This window comes from Chelonia mydas, chromosome 1 (assembly GCF_015237465.2).
Source record: "Chelonia mydas isolate rCheMyd1 chromosome 1, rCheMyd1.pri.v2, whole genome shotgun sequence".
NCBI lineage: Eukaryota > Metazoa > Chordata > Testudines > Cheloniidae > Chelonia > Chelonia mydas.
The window spans coordinates 30,751-51,241 of NC_057849.1; the positions used below are offsets into that span (position 1 = coordinate 30,751).

General features: G+C 44.5%; 1 protein-coding gene across 6 annotated transcripts in view; it reads right to left on the minus strand.

The window, feature by feature from the left end:
• Positions 1–20,491, minus strand: part of LCMT2 (leucine carboxyl methyltransferase 2) — a 69,195-nt gene that overhangs the window by 18,909 nt on the left and 29,795 nt on the right. For all 6 annotated transcript variants that reach the window (XM_037904218.1, XM_037904078.2, XM_037904151.2 and 3 more), the window contains one exon: positions 10,674–10,771. In XM_037904218.1, the coding sequence (XP_037760146.1) occupies positions 10,674–10,771 (98 nt within the window). The remainder of the gene's footprint in view (positions 1–10,673; positions 10,772–20,491) is intronic.

Below are 20,491 nucleotides of genomic sequence, written 5' to 3' on the forward strand. Positions count from 1 at the left end.
ATGGGTCCTCAAACTAATTAACTTAGAGCTCCTACTGAGCTAGGAGATTGGTAAACGTTAGTATGCAAATAAGATATGTATGTATATTTGTCAGTTTATGCTTCCTTTTGCATCGTATGTTAAATTGGTTTTGGCTTATCTGTATAAATAAGTTAGCTTGAGCTTTTGCAAGAGGCTCACAATCACATGGGTGCATTGGCAAAGCGCTTTGCTAATAAACAGAGTGGTCTGACAAATTCAGTGAGTCTTGAATCTGCCTTTGACACAGCTTAGCTTGAAAACTTCCTCAAGGCACAAATCCTTCCCTTGTCCTTGGATGAGTACTGCTGCCACTACCAAGTGAGTTAGACAAAGATTCAGGAAAAGGACCACTTGGAGTTCCTGTTTCCCCAAAATATTCCTCCAAGCCCCTTCACCCCCTTTCCTGGGGAGGTTTAAGAATAATCTACCAACCAGATAGGTAAACAAGGTGAGCACAGACCAGACCCCTGGGTTTTTAGGACACTAAAAACTAATCAGATTCTTAAAAAACAGAACTTTATTATAAAGAAAAAAAAGTAAAAGAAACACCTCTGTAAAATCAAGATGGAAGGTAATTTTACAGGGTAGTAAGATTTAAAACATAGAGGATTCCCCTCTAGGCAAAAAGTTCAAAGCTACAAAAAACAGGAATAAACCTCCCTCTTAGCACAGGGAAAATTGACAAGCTAGAACAAAAGATAATCTAATGCATTTCCTTCCTATTATTTACAATTTGTAATCTTAGATGCTTAGTTCAGGTATGGCTTTAGGAGATGGATTTTCCCTGCCCTGCTTCCTCGCTGACCCAGAGAAAACACAAAGAAAAACAAAACAAAAACCTTCCCCCACAGATTTGAAAGTATCTTTTCCCCTTATTAGTCCTTTTGGTCAGGTGCCAACCAGGTTATCTGAGCTTCTTAACCCTTTACAGGTAAAGGAGGGATTTTATGCTACCCTTAGCTGTATGTTTATGACACATTCCTTAGAAGTTTTTAAGGTCGGGCTTGACAAAGCCCTAGCTGGGATGATTTAGTTGGGGATTGGTCCTGCTTTGAGCAGGAGGTTGAACTAGATGACCTCCTGAGGTCCCTTCCAACCCTGATATTCTATTCTATGATTCTATGATTTCAATTGACTCAAATAGGAAAGACCAATTAGGAATAAATATCAAGCTATTCCAAAGCAGAGCAAAGATAAGAAGAGCCACAGGAGGCCAATGTGGCTGCACAAGGAGCTTTTTAGCTCTCTAAAACCCAAGAGGGACCCATACAGGACATGGAAGGATGGCACGTCACCAAGGAAGTGTACGCGGGAAGAGTGTGAGCGTGTAGGGACAAAATCAGGAAAGCGAAGGCAAAGAATGAGTTACAGCTGGCAAGGAACGTTAGAGACAACAAGAAGGGGTTCTTCAAATATGTCAGACAAAAAAGAAAGATCAGGGATGATGTGGGTCCGCTGCTCAATGGAGAAGGTGAGCTGGTCACGGAAGATGATAGGAAGGCAGAGCTGCTTAATGCCTACTTTGCTTCAGTCTTCTCACAAAAAATAAGATGTGACCGGATGACTAGTGAAGTTACCACAGACAATAAAGGGGAAGGGATGCAGATTGGGGTAATTAAAAAACCAAAACGCCAGAGATCTACTGACCAATCTGAATTAATTCAGATCAGTGGGGAGACACACCGTTCAACATATTTATGAACAATCTGAAAAAAGGGGTAAACAGTGAAGTGGCAAAATTTGCAGATGAAACAAAACTACTCAGGATAGATAAGTCCAAAGCAGACTGCAAAGAGTTAAAAAAGGCTCTCTCAAAACTGGGTGACTGGGCAACAAAATGGTGGATGAAATTCAATGTTGATAAATGCAAAGTAATGCACATTGGAAAACATAATCCCAACTATACATATACAATGATGGGGTCTAAATTAGCTGTTGTCCGTCAAGAAAGAGATCTTAGAGTCATTGTGGATAGTTCTCTGAAAACATCCACTCAATGCTCAGTGACAGTCAAAAAAGCTAACAATGTTGGGAATCATTAGGAAAGGGATAGATAAGACAGAAAATATCATATTGCTTCTATATAAATCCATGATACACCCACATCTTGAATACTGCGTGCAGATGTGGTCACCCCATCTCTAAAAAGATATACTGGAATTGGAAAAGGGCAACAAAAATGATTAGGGGTATGGAATAGCTTCTGTATGAGGAGACATTAATAAGATTGGGATATTTCAGCTTGGAAAAGGAGAATATTAAAGGGGAATATGACAAAGGTCTATAAAATCATGATTGGTGTGAAGACAGTAAATAAGGAAGTGTTATTTTCTCTCTCTCATAACCAAGAACTAGGGGTCACCAAATAAAATTAATAGGCAGCAGGTTTAAAAGAAACAAAAGGATGTATTTCATCACACAACGCACAGTCACCATGTGGAACTCTTTGCCAGAGGAGGTTGTGAAGGCCAAGATTATAACAGGGTTCAAAAAAAAAAACTAGATAAATTCATGGAGGATAGGTCCATCAATGGCTATTAGCCAGGATGGGCAGGTATGGTGTCCCTAGCCTCTGTTTGCCAAAAGCTGGGAATGGGTGACAGAGATTGGATCACTTGATGATGACCTGTTCTGTTCATTCCCATTGGGGCACCTGGCATTGGCCACTGTCAGCAGACAGGATGCTGGGCTAGATGGACCATTAGTATGACCCCGTATGGCCGTTCTTATGTTCTTCTACTATTCACCCGAGGATACTGAATTAGCTGAAGAAATCTCAGAGCCAATGAAAATAATATTTGCAAACTCATGGATGACAGAAGAGGTCCAGGAAGACTGGAGAAGGGCTAAGGTAGTGCCTATATTTACAAAGGGGGGAAAGGAGGAGGCAGGGAACTATAGACCAGTCAGCCTGACCTCCATACCTGGGAATTTACTAGAGCAATGTATAAAACATTCAATTTGTGTATACCTGGAGAATCAAGAGGTAATCACTAGCAGCCAGCATTGATTTACTAAGAACAAATCATGTCAAACCAGCTTGATTTCCTTCTTTGACAGTGTAACTGCTTTGGTGGATAGGTGGAATGCGGTGGATATAATATAACTGGACTTCAGCAAGACTTTTGAGACAGTCCCACATTACATTTTGATAGGTAAACTGGAGAAATGTGGGCTAGGCGGAACTACCATTAAATGGACAAATAATTGGTTAAACGAACGCAAACAACAGGTAACTATTAATGGAATAAAGTCAGAATGGAAGGAGGTCTCAAGTGGGGTTCCACAGGAATCTATTCTGGGTCCAGTGTTATTTTACATCTGTATTAATGAGCTGGATGTAGGAATAGAGAACGTACTGATCAAATATGCAGATGACACAAAGCTGGGCGGTGGCAGGAGGGCCACCGATACTTTGGAGGATAGAACTAAAATTCAGAGAGATCTTGATAAATTGGAGAACTGGGCTATAGACAACAAAATAAAATTCGACAAAGACAAATGTATGGTGTTACACTTAGGAAAGAAAAAACAAATGCACAAATACAGAATGGGGGATAACTGGGCTTGGCAGCAGCAGTGCTGAGAAGGATCTGGGAGCTGTGGTGGATCATAAGAATGGACATACTGGGTAAGACCAAAGACCCATCTAACCCAGCAACCTAATCATTTTTTGCCCTTTTCTGAAAGATTTCCAATTCCCATGTGCCTTTTTTGAGATGGGGCGACCACATGTGCATGCAGTATTCAAGACGTGGGCATACCATGGATTTATATAGAGGCAATATGATATTTTCTGTCTTATTATCTATCTCTTTCTTAAGGATTCCCAACATTCTGTTTGCTTTTTTGACTGCCACTGCACATTGAGTGGATATTATGTTTTCCAATGTGCATTACTTTGCATTTATCAACACTGAATTTCATCTGCCATTTTGTTGCCCAGTCACCCTATTTTGAGAGATCCTTTTGTAGTTCTTCGCAGTCTGCCTGGGACTTAACTATCTTGAGTAGTTTTGTATCATCTGCAAATTTTGCCACCTCACAGTTTACTCCTTTTTCAAGATCATTTATGAATACGGTAAATAGGACTGGGCCCAGTATGGCCCCCTGGGGGACACCACTATTTATCTCTCTCCATTCTGAAAACTGACCATTTATTTCCACCCTTTGTTCCCTCTTTTAACCAATTACCAAGCCATGAGAGCATCTTCGCTCTTATCCCATGACATCTTTGCTTAAGTGCCTTTGGTGAGGGACCTTGTCAAAGGCTTTCTGAAAATCTAAGTACACTATATCCACTGGATCCCCCTTGTCCACATGCTTGTTGACCCCCTCAAAGAATTCTGGTAGATTAGTGAGGCATGTTTCCCATTACTAAAACCATGTTGACTCTTCCCCAACAAATTATGTTCATCTATGTATCTGACAATTTTGTTCTTTCCTATAGTTTCAACTAGTTTGTCCAGTACTGAAGTCAGGCTTACTGGCCTGTAATTGCCGGGATCACCCTTGGAGCCCTTTTTAAAAATTGGTGTCACATTACCGATCCTCCAGTCATTTGGTACAGAAGCTGATTTAAATGATAGGTTATAGTCTACAGTTAGTAGTTCTGCAATTTCATATTTGAGTTCCTTCAGAACTCTTGGGTGAATACCATCTGGTCCTGATGATTTATTACTGTTTAGTTTATCAATTTGTTCCAAAACCTCCTCTAATGACACCTCAATCTGGGATAGTTCCTCAGATTTGTCACCTAAAAAGAATAGCTCAGGTTTGGGAATCTCCCTCACATGCTCAGCCATGAAGATCAATGCAAAGAAAATTCATTTAGTTTCTCCGCAATGGCCTTATTGTTCTTGAATGCTCCTTTACCATTGTCACGGAGTCCCCGGGCGATTCTCTGGAACTGCTCCTTACGAAGCCAGGCAGGACTCTGGGGAAGTCTCCTCTTTGTGAGCAGACTGTCTGCAGGGCAAAAAGCTCACACACAGCTTCCACCTTCCTGGGTCTGACCTTGGAGCATTTAGCTTCCTCTGCCTCTCCATGCACTTCCCACAGCCCTCTGGGCTTTGTCCCTTTCCCGGGTCAGGAGGTCACCTGATTCCTTTGTTCTCCAACCCCTTTAGCTATCACCTTGCAGGGGGGAATAGCCCAGACCATCAATTGCCAGGAGACAGCATGTCGGCCATTTATGTTCACTGGCCCTTTGCTCTGCAACAATGACGCCCCCTTATCCCACCACCTAGAGGCTTAAGAAATGCATAGGAGAAACTGAGGCACCCCTACAGTATTCAGAGGAAACATTAAGAACAGTCCCACTTCGTCACAACCATCTCGATCATCAAGTGGCGCCGTGGGTTGTTTAGCAGGCTTCCTGCTTCTGATGTACTTAAAAAAAATTTTTTCTATTACTTTTTGAGTCTTTGGCTAGCTGTTCTTCAAATTCTTTTTTTGGCCTTCTTAATTATATTTTTACACTTCATTTGCCAGAGTTTATGTTCCTTTTTATTTTCCTCACTAGGATTTAACTTCCACTTTTTAAAGGATGCCTTTTTGCCTCTCTCTGCTTATTTTACTTTGTTGTTTAGCTAGAGTGGCACTTTTTTAGTTCTCTTACTATGTTTTTTAATTTGGGGTAAACATTTAAGTTAAGCCTCTATTATGGTGTCTTTAAAAAGTTTCCATGCAGCTTGCAGGGATTTCACTTTTGGTGCTGTACCTTTTAATTTCTGTTTAACTAACCTCATTTTTGTGTATCATAGAATCATAGACTATCAGGGTTGGAAGGGACCTCAGGAGGTCATCTAGTCCAACCCCCTGCTCAAAGCAGGACCAATCCCCAATTAAATCATCCCAGCCAAGGCTTTGTCAAGCCTGACCTTAAAAACTTCTAAGGAAGGAGATTCCACCACCTCCCTAGGTAACGCATTCCAGTGTTTCACCACCCTCCTAGTGAAAAAGCTTTTCCTAATATCCTACCTAAATCTCCCCCACTGCAACTTGAGATCATTACTCCTTGTACTGTCATCTGCTACCACTGAGAACAGTCTAGAGCCATCCTCTTTGGAACCCCCTTTCAGGTAGTTGAAAGCAGCTATCAAATCCCCCCTCATTCTTCTCTTCCGCAGACTAAACAATCCCAGTTCCCTCAGCCTCTCCTCATAACTCATGTGTTCCAAACCCCTAATCATTTTTGTTGCCCTTCGCTGGACTCTCTCCAATTTATCCACGTCCTTCTTGTAGTGTGGGGCCCAAAACTGGACACAGTACTCCAGATGAGGCCTCACCAATGTCGAATAGAGGGGAATGATCACGTCCCTCGATCTGCTGGCAGTGCCCCTACTTATACATCCCAAAATGCCATTGGCCTTCTTGGCAACAAGGGCACACTGTTGACTCATATCCAGCTTCTTGTCCACTGTAACCCCTAGGACCTTTTCTGCAGAACTGCTGCCAAGCCATTTGATCCCTAGTCAGTAGCGGTGCATGGGATTCTTCCGTCCTAAGTGCACTTGTCCTTGTTGAACCTCATCAGATTTCTTTTGGCCCAATCCTCCAATTTGTCTAGGTCCTTCTGTATCCTATCCCTCCCCTCCAGCGAATCTACCACTCCTCCCAGTTTAGTATCATCCGCAAATTTGCTGAGAGTGCAATCCACACCATCCTCCAGATCATTTATGAAGATACTGAACAAAATCGGCCCCAGGACCGACCCTTGGGGCACTTCCCTTGATACCAGCTGCCAACTAGACATGGAGCCATTGATCACTACCCGTTGAGCCTGACAATCTAGCCAACTTTCTATCCACCTTATAGTCCATTCATCCAGCCCATACTTCTTTAACTTGCTGGCAAGAATATTGAGGGAGACCGTGTCAAAAGCTTTGCTAAAGTCAAGGAACAACACGTCCATTTGTAGTTCCCCTTTCTGAAATTAATGCTACATTGTTGGGCTGCTGTGGTGTTTTCCCCGCCACAGGGATGTTAAATTTAATTATATTATGGCCACTATTGCCAAGCAGTCCAGCTATATTCACCTCTTGGACCAGATCCTGTGCTCCACTTAGGACTAAATCAAGAATTGCCTCTCCTCTTGTTGGTTCCAAGACTAGCTGCTCCAAGAAGCAGTCATTTAAGGTGTCAAGAAACTTCATCTCTGCACCCCATTCCGAGGTGACATGTAGCCAGTCAATATGGGGACAGTTCAAATCCCCCATTATTATTGCGTTTTTTATTTTAGGAGTCTCTCTAATCTCTCTGAGCATTTCACAATCACTATCACCATCCTGGTTGGGTGGTCAGTAATATATCCCTACTGCTATATTCTTATTATTCAAGCATGGAATCACTATCCATAGAGATTCTCTAGTACAGTTTGGTTCATTTAAGATTTTTACTTCATTTGCTTCTATGCTTTCTTTCACATATAGTGCCACTCCCCCACCAGCACGACCTGTTCTGTCCTTCCGATATATTTTGTACCCTGGTATTACTGTGTCCCATTGATTATCCTCATTCCACCAAGTTTCTGTGATGCCTATTGTATCAATATCCTCCTTTAATACAAGGCACTCTAATTCACCCATCTTATTAGTTAGACTTCTAGCATTGGTATATAAACAATTTAAAAACTTGGCAGAGAGCTAAAAAGTGATATTACATGATGTAATTGAATGGGACTTTTTTTCATTTGACTGTTTCTCATCAGATCCTAGCTTTACTTTATTACCTTCCATCCTCTCCTCCTTTCTAGGACATAGAGAATCTCCATTAATAGATCCTCCCCTAACGGATGTCTCTGTGGGAACCACATGCTCCTCTGCACCTGTCAGCTTTTCCCCAACCTCAACACGAGTCAGCAATGCGATGCTGTTGAAAGCAAATGCAATTTTAGGTTGCATTAAAAGAGGCATAGCATGGAAGTCATGGGAGGTGATAGCACCGCTCTACTCAGCGCTGATTAGGCCTCAGCTGGAGTAGTCCATCCAGTTTTGGGCACCAATATATAGAAAGGAGGTAGCAAAACTAGAAAGGATCCAGAGGAGAGAGGCAAAGATGATTAAAGAGATGGAATGCAAGCTATATGAGCAAAGGCTGAAGGAATTGGGTATGTGTGACACTATACCTCGGGGGAGCGCCCTGTAACCCCCATATTCATCATTTGTATATAACTGTGATATTTCACATAAAGAATGCCACATAAAGTATCATGGGAAAGGTTATGAACTGCTGAAACCCATTGTTCTACCTAAATGTGTGTATCATTAACACATATAAAGTTATGAGATTGTGCTGTATAGTTGTCACTAAAATATGCTGTGAGTTGGGGAATCGCCCAGATATTAGCTCCCCAGAGACAACAAGGGAGGTAACCAATGCCTGGACGGGTGTCGAACAACCACCAACAGCCATTGTCCAGTAAGGGAGCTACAATTCAATGACTCACTTGCACAAGACCATACCGGGGGAATTGGTAAACCTTGCCTGGTGACTCAGCAATGCCCACCAGACATGCCTGGACTTGTGTTCTCCAAGCACATGGACTGAGGATATAAAATAGGGGACAGAGGTCATGTGATTTCTCCTTTCTCCAATCCCTCCCATGCTGAAGGCAATGAGAATGCTGGAGCTGAGGAGATTGGTCCTGAGACTAAAAGGGAAAGCCTGCATATGAAAGACTGTAACCAACCTGCAATATCCAGTCGTGTGAGAAAAACTGCTTAGTCCAGACATTGTCTAGTCTAATCAGATTGAGAATTTAGACCACGTTTGTCTTTTACTTTCTTTTGGTAACCACTCTGACTTTTGCTTATCACTTATAATCATTTAAAATCCATCTTTTGTAACCAATAAATTTATTCTAATGTTTATCATTATCAGTGAGTTTGACTGAAGTGCTTGGTAAATTAGTAAACTTGCATTGCTCAAGAAAGTGTCTTGAGCAGTACAAGACAGCATATTCCAGTGGTACAAGGCTCACTAATCACACAGAGAAAGGCACCAGCCAAATCCCCACAGCTCCCAGTGGCTCTGGAAGCATTCATGCAATCTGGCTGGGTGTGGGGCTCCACATGCGGCTGTACTCAGTGGTAACAGCACTTGGAGGGGTTTGCTGCTTACTACCAGTAAGGCATTGTGAGAGACAACGCAGATTAGAGAGTTAAGGGGTCACAGTGGTCCCACAGTCCCAGATTTCACCCTGGGGATCACATCACAATATGTTTAGTTGGAAAAGAGGAGATTAAGGAAAGACATGACAGTGGTCTTCAAATACTTGACAGGCTCCCATAAAAAAGATGGAGAAAGGTTGTTCTCTCTTGCCACAGAGGACAGGACAAGAGGCAATGGGATCAAACTACAGCATCGCAGATTTAGATTAAATCTCAGGAAAAACTTCCTAACTGTAAGAAAAGTAGGACAATGGAACAGACTGCCTGGGGAGGTTATGGAAGCTCCTTCACAAGGTTTGCAAAAGGAGGCTGGATCGGTCTTGGATGGTTTAGGCACAACAAATCCTGCATGTGGGCAGGGGGTTAAACTAGATGACCCTTGCAGTCCCTTCTAACGCTACGATTCTAACACATGTATGCTTGCAACAAGGAATCTGCTCAGTCAGCACATCAGGATGCTGTCCCCTCAGCAAATACAAAGTTGTCCCTCCTATGACTTCTCCTTCTATACTCGGATAAAAACACATTACATATCACACTCCAGATGTCGTTAGTTACCTGCTAGTTTGAACAAAACATCCTTATCCATGATCCTGTCATCCAGTCCTTATCTTATAGGGGGTTGGGTGTGTTCCTGTGCCATCTCTTAAAAATGTGTTTATGAAGTTACTTGAGACATCTGTGTGTTTTTGTACCACCCTCTCTAGTAAGGAATTTGTTTACTTGGTGTTAGCTGTTACCTAGTGTGGTGTTATTTTGCCAAGGCCTGGCTTACTCTGGTTCACAGCCTTTGGTTCATACTGTTATATATGCCTAAGTCTCCAGCAAGGCCTACAAAATGCACTAACTACAGATAATATTTCCCTTATTTAATATATCAGTTAGTTTTAAATGCAAGACGTTTTGATAAACCCACTTTTTTCCCTTATGGATCCAGCATATTCAACTAATAAAAAAAAAAAAAATTACAAAATCTCTTTTTGTGCATTTTTAATTGAATTCCAATTGCAGCTTGACCGAAATCATATAGTAAATAAGAAATGTGTCATTCACTATTTTCTAACATAAAATAATGTCAAAAAGAAGAGCCTGAATACGTGTAAAGTTATATAATTGCTTAAATAAATATGTACAGATGTAGTGTATCCTCCTGGTTAGCAGAGAAGTACTGACTTTTAAGGTAAATGCTACGTTCAGTTGCAAATAACAAGGTTTAATGCTTACCAACAATGAGAATCAACTTTTCTATAGGAAAATAACTAAAAAACACAAATGTAAAATAAGATTAAAATTGATTATTTAAATCAAAGTATCTTCTTTGCCGTTTAAAATCATGATTAAAATCTGTGATTTAAATCAATCTACTCTGCTGCCTCAACTCACAGCAACACTGGAATATTAAATGGGCTCACAGTACTGGAGTGCCCAGTCACAGAACTAGGGCAGACATTATTCCTCAAGGTCTTGTGGGGTACTTACCCTTCTGCAGGAGAACTCTTCCAAATGCAGGAAATACCAGTCTCCTAGGACAGGCTGCACAGCAGAGCGGCCCCCATAGATAAACAAGTACTTCTGGCCTAGAAAGAAGACACAGTCAGCTGAACAGAAAAGCTGGATCATGAAAGGTCACATAGGCAACAGATGCATCTTCTGCCTGGATCACTGCAAGGCAGTTGTCATGGGGGACCTAAATGATATCCACAAGACTGAATGCTTTGTACTCCAGACTTCTAAGGGAGCTTGCAACTGTCTAGCAATTCCACTAGTGTCTGTTCAATCTGTCCCTGCTAGCTGGTGTAGAACTAGACAGCTGGAGAGAGATTCTAGGCATATGCCAGCAATTCCAGGATAGTCAGCCTAACCCACGCCTCTTGTCTGAGCCAATCAGAAGATATTCTTTTCAGGGGTGGCCAACCTGCAGCTCTTCAGAAGACAATATGCAGCTCCTGCTAGGAGCCAACTCTGGGGAAAGAATGGCGAGTGCTCAGCACCCACCTGCAGTCCTATCAGCTCCCCCTCCCTCCCCCAGTGCCTCTCACGTGCCGACGGCCCCCCGATCAGTCCCTCCTCCTCCCTCCCCCATGCCTCCTGCCCACTGCGATCAGCTGTTTCACGGCATTCAGGAGGCTCTGGGTGGGAGGGAAGAGGAGCAAGGATGCAGTGTGCAGCCTCACCCCTCCCTCCCTGTCTCCCCCGCCCACCGCGATCAGCTGTTTTGCAATGCGCAGGAGGCTCAGGGGGGTGGGGGAGCAGCGAGGACACGGCTCACTTGGGGGAGGGTTGGGAAGAGGCGGGGTGGAGGTGGGGATGGGGACTTGGAACAGAGCCAGGGTCCAGCACCCCCTGGCTGGCACCAGTGTCTTCTTGAATAAAGCACAAGGTGACTAGCTGGTCTGGAAATTTTTAAACAAAATTTTTCTTACACCATCTAACACTGGAAAGCAAGTGCAAACAGAAAATAAAATACACAGATGAAAAATCAAGGCTTCCAACAGGAATGGGAGAATAAGTACTTTTTCGTTGAACGTAATGGTAAGGCCATGTGTCTTCTTTGCCAGACATATCTCTCAGTTCAAATCTTCAGACTTGCAGCATCATTTCACTTCTAGCCATGCACATATGGATCAAGAATTCCCACAAGGTTCTGAACTCCGCACTTTAAAACTGAAAACTTTGAAAAAACAAACAGATGTAGGAGACCAGTTGTTAACCAGATTTGCCAACCGATCGCAAACTGTAACGTTAGCCCCCTATTATGTGGCTTGGCACATAGCCCGTGCGAAAAAGCTCTACTCTGAAGGAGAGCTTATAAAAATGTGCCTCACTGATGTGATTTCAATCTTGTCACCAGAGAACAAGAATCAACAGAAGAAAATGTCTAGCCTGCAGCTCTCACGCCACACAACAGAAAGCAGAATCTCCGACCTGAACAGTGACATCACATCGCAACTGCATTCGCAACTTCAGCAGTGTGAGTATTTGAGCATCGCTTTGGATAAGTTGTACCATGCACCAGATTAACCTTATTATTGGTATTTGTCTGCACTGTCTCTGACGTTTGTGTTGTGAGGGAACAACTCCTCAATATTGTGTCACTAAAGGACAGAACTCATGGACGAGATCTAAGCCCTAGTCGACACTAGGAGTTAAGGTCGAATTTAGCAGCGTTAAATCGATTTAACTCTGCACCCATCCACACGACAAAGCCCTTTTTTTTGACTTAATGGGCTCTTAAAATCGATTTCTTTACTCCACCCCTGACAAGGGGATAAGCGCTGAAATCGGCCTTGTCGGGTCGAATTTGGGGTAGCGTGGACGCAATTTGACGGTATTGGCCTCCGGGAGCTATCCCAGAGTCCTCCATTGTGACCGCTCTGGACAGCACTCTCAACTCAGTTGCACTGGCCAGGTAGACAGGAAAAGACCCGTGAACTTTTGAATCTCATTTCCTGTTTGGCCAGTGTGGCAAGCTGCAGTGAGTGGAGAGCTCATCAGCAGAGGTGACCATGATGGAGTCCCAGAATCGCAGAAGAGCTCCAGCATGGACCGAACGGGAGGTACAGGATCTTATCGCTGTATGGGGAGAGGAATCCGTGCTATCAGAACTCCATTCCCGTTTTTGAAATGCCAAAACATTTGTCAAAATCTCCCAGGGCACGAAGGACAGAAGCCATAACAGAGACCCGAAACAGTGACGAGTGAAACTTAAGGAGCTGAAGCAAGCCTACCAGAAAACCAGAGAGGCAAACGGCCGCTCCGGGTCAGAGCCCCAAACATGCCACTTCTATGATGAGCTGCATGCCATTTTAGGGGGTTCAGCCACCACTACCCCAACCGTGTGCTTTGACTCCGTCAATGGAGAGGGAGGCAACATGGAAGCAGGTTCTGGGGACGAGGAAGATGATGATGATGAGGTTGTAGATAGATCACAGCAAGCAAGCGGAGAAACTGGTTTTCCCGACAGCCAGGAACTGTTTCTCACCCTGGACCTGGAGCCAGTACCCCCCAAACCCACGCAAGCCTGCCTCCCGGACCCGCCAGGCTGAGAAGGGACCTCTGGTGAGTGTACCTTTTTAAATAGTATACATGACTTAAAAGCAAACATGTTTAATGATTAATTTGCCCTGGCATTCGCGGCCAGTACAGCTACTGGAAAAGTCTGTTAACGTGTCTGGGGATGGAGCGGAAATCCTCCAGGGACATCTCCATAAAGCTCTCCTGGATGTATTCCCAAAGCCTTTGCAAAAGATTTCTGGGGAGGCCAGCATTATTCCGTCCACCATGGTAGGACACTTTAGCAGGCCAGGCCAGTAGCACGTAGTCGGGAATCATTGCAGAACAAAGCACTCCAGCGTATGTTTGCTGGCGTTCAAACAACATCCATTCTTTACCTCTCTGTGTTATCCTCAGGAGAGTGATATCATTCATGGTCACCTGCTTGAAACAGGGTGCTTTTCTTAAGGGGACATTCAGAGGTGCCAGTTCCTGCTGGGCTATTTGCCTGTGGCTGAACAGAAATGTTCCCCGCTGTTAGCCATGGGGAGGAGGGAGGGGTTAGCCACGCTGTGGGGGGAGGCAAAATGCAACCTTGTAACAAAAGCACATGTAATGTTAACAGCAAAGTTTACCGTGAAAGAGTGTACCCATGGTTCTATAAAATGTGTCTTTTTAAATACCGCTGTCCTTTTTTCTTCTCCACCAGCTGCATGTGTTTCAAGGATCACAGGATCTTCTCCTTCCTCGAGGCTAGCGAAGATTAGAAGGCGAAAAAAAAGCACTCGCAATGAAATGTTCTCTGACCTCATGCTCTCCTCCCACACTGACAGAGTACAGACGAACGTGTGGAGGCAGACAATGTCAGAGTGCAGGAAAGCACAAAATGATCAGGAGGAGAGGTGGCGGGCTGAAGAGAGTAAGTGGCGGGCTGAAGAGAGGACTGAAGCTGATAGGTGGCAGCAGCGTGATGAGAGGAGGCAGGATTCAATGCTGAGGCTGCTGGAGGATCAAACTAACATGCTCCAGTGTATGGCTGAGCTGCAGGAAAGGCAACTGGAGCACAGACCACCGCTACAGACCCTGTGTAACCACCTGCCCTCCTCCCCAGGTTCCATAGCCTCCTCACCCAGATGCCCAAGAACGCGGTGAGGGGGGGCCTCCGGCCACCCAGCCACTCCACCCCAGAGGATTACCCAAGCAACAGAAGGCTGGCATTCAATAAGTTTTAAAGTTTTGAAGTGCTGTGTGGCCTTGTCCTTGCCTCCTCCACCACCCCACCCGGTGCTTCCCTCCTCCACCACCCCTCCCGGGCTACCTTGGCAGTTATCCCCCTATTTGTGTGATGAATTAATAAAGAATGCATGAATGTGAAGCAACAATGACTTTATTGCCCCTGCAAGCAGTGATTGAAGGGGGGAGGGTGGGGGAGGGTGGTTAGCTTACAGGGAAGTAGAGTGAACCAAGGGGAGGTGGGGGTTTCATCAAGGAGAAAAACAGAACTGTCACACCGTAGCCTGGCCAGTCATGAAACTGGTTTTCAAAGCTTCTTTGATGCACACTGCGCCCTCCTGTGCTCTTCTAACCGCCCTGGTGTCTGGCTGCGCGTAACCAGCAGCTAGGCTATTTGCCTCAACCTCCCACGCCGCCATAAACGTCTTCCTCTTACTGAGCGCACCACAAGCGGTAATAACAATGGGAATATTGGTTTTGCTGAGGTCTAAGCGAGTCAGTAAACTGCACCAGCGTGCTTTTAAACGTCCAAATGCACATTCTACCACCATTCTGCACTTGCTCAGCCTGTAGTTGAACAGCTCCTGACTACCGTCCAGGCTACCTGTGTATGGCTTCATGAGACATGGCATTAAGGGGTAGGCTGGGTCCCCAAGAATAAAGCTGTAGCTCACAAAAGCTTATGCGCAAATAAATTTGTTAGTCTCTAAGGTGCCACAAGTACTCCTTTTCTTATAGGCATTTCAACATCCCCAACGGTTATTTTCTGGTCTGGGAAGAAAGTTCCTTCCTGCAGCTTTTGAAACAGACCAGAGTTCCTGAAGATGCGAGCATCATGTACCTTTCCTGGCCATCCCACGCTGATGTTGGTGAAATGTCCCTTGTGATCCACCAGTGCTTGCAGCACTATTGAAAAGTACCCCTTGCGGTTTATGTACTCGCCGGCTTGGTGCTTCGGTGCCAAGATAGGGATATGGGTTCCGTCTATGGCCCCACCACAGTTAAGGAATCCCACTGCAGCTAAGTCATCCACTATGACCTGCTCATTTCCCAGACTCACTACCCTCGATATCAGCAGATGTTTGATTGCGTTGGCTACTTGCATCACAGCAGCCCCCACAGTAGATTTGTCCACTCCAAATTTCAAGGTGCCCCTGACAGACCTCACCAAAACTATTGTGGGCCGTTGATTTCACAGAGGGAGGGAGGGAGACTATAAGGTGGATAGAAAGTTGGCTAGATTGTCGGGCTCAACGGGTTGTGATCAATGGCTCCATGTCTAGTTGGCAGCTGGTATCAAGCGAAGTGCCCCAAGGGTCGGTCCTGGGGCCAATTTTGTTCAATATCTTCATAAATGATCTGGAGAATGGTGTGGATTGCACCCTCAGCAAGTTTGCAGATGACACTAAACTCGGAGGACAGGTAGATACGCTGGAGGGTAGGGATAGGATACAGAGGGACCTACACAAATTAGAGGATTGGGCCAAAAGAAATCTGATGAGGTTCAACAAGGACAAGTGCAGAGTCCTGCACTCAGGACGGAAGAATCCCATGCACCGCTACAAACTAGGGACCGAATGGCTCAGCAGCAGTTCTGCAGAAAAGGACCTAGGGGTTACAGTGGACGAGAAGCTGGATATGAGTCAACAGTGTGCCCTTGTTGCCAAGAAGGCCAATGGCATTTTGGGATGTATAAGTAGGGGCACTGCCAGCAGATCGAGGGACGTGATCGTTCCCCTCTATTCGACATTGGTGAGGCCTCATCTGGAGTACTGTGTCCACTTTTGGGCCGCACACTACAAGAAGGAGGTGGAAAAATTGGAAAATGTCCAGCGGAGGGCAACAAAAATGATTAGGGGACTGGAACACATGACTTATGAGGAGAGGCTGAGGGAACTGGGATTGTTTAGTCTGCGGAAGAGAAGAATGAGGGGGATTTGATAGCTGCTTTCAACTACCTGAAAGGGGGTTCCAAAGAGGATGGCTCTAGACTGTTGTCAGTGGTAGCAGATGACAGAACAAGGAGTAATGGTCTCAAGTTGCAGTGGGGGAGGTTTAGGTTGGATATTAGGAAAAACTTTTTCACTAGGAGGGTGGTGAAACACTGGAATGTGTTACCTAGGGAGGTGGTGGAATCTCCTTCCTTAGAAGTTTTTAAGGTCAGGCTTGACAAAGCCCTGGCTGGAATGATTTAGTTGGGGACTGGTCCTGCTTTGAGCAGGGGGTTGGACTAGATGACCTCCTGAGGTCCCTTCCAACCCTGATATTCTATGATTCTATGAGAGAGGGGGGAGCAAATGAATACAAAACAAATCTGGTCTATTTCTTTGGCTGGCAGCAAACGGTGCAGTAGGACTGCTAGCCATCCTCATCTCCTGGCTGCTCGCCAGAAGATGGTGCAATATGACTGCCGGCAGGACTCAAGAGAATGTCCTGATCGAGTCACTCCTATTTTAGTCCCTGCGCCCATGTCTGCCCAGGCGCTCCTGACCAACCTTACCGAGGTGGCCAAGAGCACCTCGGACATGATGACGATGGTTATCAGGCTTATTGCACTGTCTGCTGCCACAAGGTAATGAGCTGCTGCTTCTTCTAGCAATGCAGTACCACGTCTGCCAGCACCCAGGAGACATATGGTGACAGTGAGCTGAGTGGGCTCCATGCTTGCCGTGATATGGCGTCTGCACAGGTAACTCAGGAAAAAAGGCGCGAAACGATTGTCTGCCGTTGCTTTCACGGAGGGAGGGAGGGAGGGAGGGCCTGACGACATGTACCCAGAACCATCCGCGATAATGTTTTTGCCCCATTAGGCATTGGGATCTCAACCCAGAATTCCAGTGGACGGCGAAGACTGCAGGAACTGTGGGATAGCTACCCACAGTGCAACGCTCTGAAAGTCGACGCTAGCCTCGGTACTGTGGAAGCACTCCGCCGAGTTAATGCACTTAAGAGCATTTTGTGTGGGGACACACACAATCGACTATATAAAAACGATTTCTAAAAATGCGACTTCTATAAAATTGACCTAATTTCATAGCGTGGACATACCCTAAGGGAGGCGCTGATGTTGTTAGTTGCGAACAGCCACTTGTCTTTACAGAAACTCACTGCCATTGCAACGGACAGGGCTCTGTCCATATGGGGATCTGTGAATGGATTAGTAGGGCTTTGTAAGTCAGACAAGAGCTTTCCCGAATTTTGGACATTTCACTGTATTATACATCGGGAGCAACTGGTATCTAAAAATCTCAAATTTGATCACATCATGAAACCTGTCTTGCACATTGTGAAATTCATTCTCTCAAATGCACTCAATCACAGACCATTTCAAAATCTAATTGAAAAACTGGATGAAGACAACTCCCCTGCCCATTTGCCATTTCACTGTGCAGTTCGATGGCTCTCGAGAGGTAAAGTTATTTCCCGTTTTTTCAAGCTCCTGGAACCAGTAAAATTGTTTATGGAGGAGAAGCACAGAATACAACCCGAGTTTACAAATCCAAGGGGGGTTCTAGACTTCGCATTTGGTGCATTTGGATAAACTAAACGTGGACTTACAAGGAAAAATTCCGATTGCTGTCTGATCTAGTGCAAGGCGTATTTGCGTTCATGAACAAACTGCAGTTGTTTCACAGACAAATGCTTGAGGGAGAGCTGACACACTTTCCCTCAATGTCACAACTTCAAGCCAGATCAAAAGATGCAGGAGAATGCCTAAAACTGAGCACAACTAGGTATGCGAGCATGATTAAAGATCTTAAGGACAGTTTTGAGGAAAGATTCCCAGATTTGCAGCGGAAAAGACCGCAAATCAGATTTCTGATTGATCCTTTTAACACTGAAGCCGATTGTCTGAAGCCCCCTTTCGTCACTGATGAAGCAACATCCCAGATTAAAATAATAGAACTTTTGGAAGATGACAGATTGAAATCTGTCCAGAAGACAGAGGGGACCCTTACATTCTGGAAATCTGTTCCAAAGGATAAATACCCCAACATCAGAGGTGCAGCCCTGAAATTAATTTCGATGTTTGCCTCGACCTGTCTTTGTGAGTCTGCTTTCTCGACACTCAAACATGTGAAATCCAAGCACCGACCCATTTTGACAGACAGCCACTTAAGAGAACTGCTGCGTATTAGCACAACTGAACACAAACCAAACTTCAAGGGAATTATCTAAAGCAAAGATTGCCAGAAATCCCACTAAGTAAGAGGTTAAGTTGTTGTTATTATCATTAACTATACATTATAAATGTATAATAAATATACATTATCAACTTATATAATGATTATGTGTGTACATATATACACACACACACACACATATATAATCATTACATATTACTGGTTTCAGAGTAGCAGCCGTGTTAGTCTGTATTTGCAAAAAGAAAAGGAGTACTTGTGTACACAAGTACTCCTTTTCTTTTTACATATTACTGTGGCTCTTTGGAAATGTACATTGATAAATTCTGGCTCCTCGTCAGGCTCAGGTTGGCCACCCCTCCTTTAGATGCATCATGATATGTTAAAATGAATGCATTTTCCTGAACCAATGACAGTTTTTCTAATGCCAGCGCCTTTATGGACTTGGGCCAGGAACCTTTTTTATTCTAAGTCACTGTGAGGCACAGCAATCTTTTGAGAAAGGACTGGTCATAGCTGAAGCAATATGCCCCTGCCTGCAATAACAGAATTAGAACTGGCACTGCATATCCCCCAGACCTCATTCCTTAAACAAAGGAATGAAATGAAGATACTGTAACAAGTTTTTGTAGAAAAACCCCAGCCTTTTAAAAACCTCTTGGTGCTTTTTAAAGTTTTTCCCTGTGTGCAAAAGCAACCCCAAACTGCTCTAAAGACTTTCATTGATTAAAAGGCTAAAAGGGACCATTGTGATCTAGTCTGGTGACCTGGATAGCACAAGCCAGAGAACTTTCCCCCAAATAATTCCTAGAGTAGATCTTTTAGAAAAACAGCCAAGCTTGATTTAAAAATTGTCAGTGATGGAGAATCCACCATGACCCTGGTAAATTGTTCCAACGATTAACAACTTGCACCGTTAAAAATGTATGCCTTCTTAACTGTCTGAATTTGTCAAGTTTCAACTTCCAGCCATTGAATCATATTGCATCTTTCTTTGCTAGATTGAAGAGCCCATTATTAAATATTTGTTTCCCGTGTAGGTACTCATAAACTGTAATCAAGTCACCTCTTAACCTTCTTTTTGGTAGACTCTAGCTCAGGGGTCTCAAATACACGACCCTCGGAGTTATTTGCTGTGGCCCGCCAAGCTCCCTGCGTCTCTGGAGTTATTTCCTGCAGCCGCCAAGCTCCCCTCCCCCACCGCCCCCCTTTCCCTCCCCCAGTGTGCCACATCCCCACTCCTCTGCCTACCTCCAGGCACCTCCTGCCGCCAAACAGCTGTTTGGTGGCACTTAGCGCTTTCCAGGGGGGAGGAGGGAGCCGCGCGCTCAGGTGTTAAGGAAAAGTTAGCACGTGACTCCATTTTGGTTTGGGGCCCACTATTGTCTAAAACCAAGCACACCATGCACCAGGAGGAGTGTTCCTTAGACACTGCATCCCTGTGAAAATCCTCCTCCTTGTCTCCAGCCTGCCTTGACTCCCGGTATCTGTTTTTTTGTCAGTCTCTAACTCCCTATCTCCTGGCCTTTGATGTGAGGCTTCCCATCCTGATAATAAAAGTTACTGATGCATGGCTTTAGGACCATGCTGTGTAATTAACATACTGGTATAGCACGAGGAATGCACCAAGCAGGGATAGGTGGTAGATAAGAAAAGGGTTTGTTTATTGGCTAAGGTTTCCGATGCACGAGGGCAACATGCTTTGCTAAAAAGTATATAACCTTTGTATAATCTGTATTCGGGGTCCCCTCCTGGCTAGTAGGGGGGCACCACGCTTGAGCGTAATAAACTTGGTGTTTTTTGGAAACTCTGCAGTTGTGGACTTTGTTTATGTGCCTCAGCCTAGATTCGAACTGTGCGTGTCCTACCAGGTGTAATTCGTAGCATTTGTGTGCGTGTCCTACCAGGTGTAATTCGTAGCATTTGTGT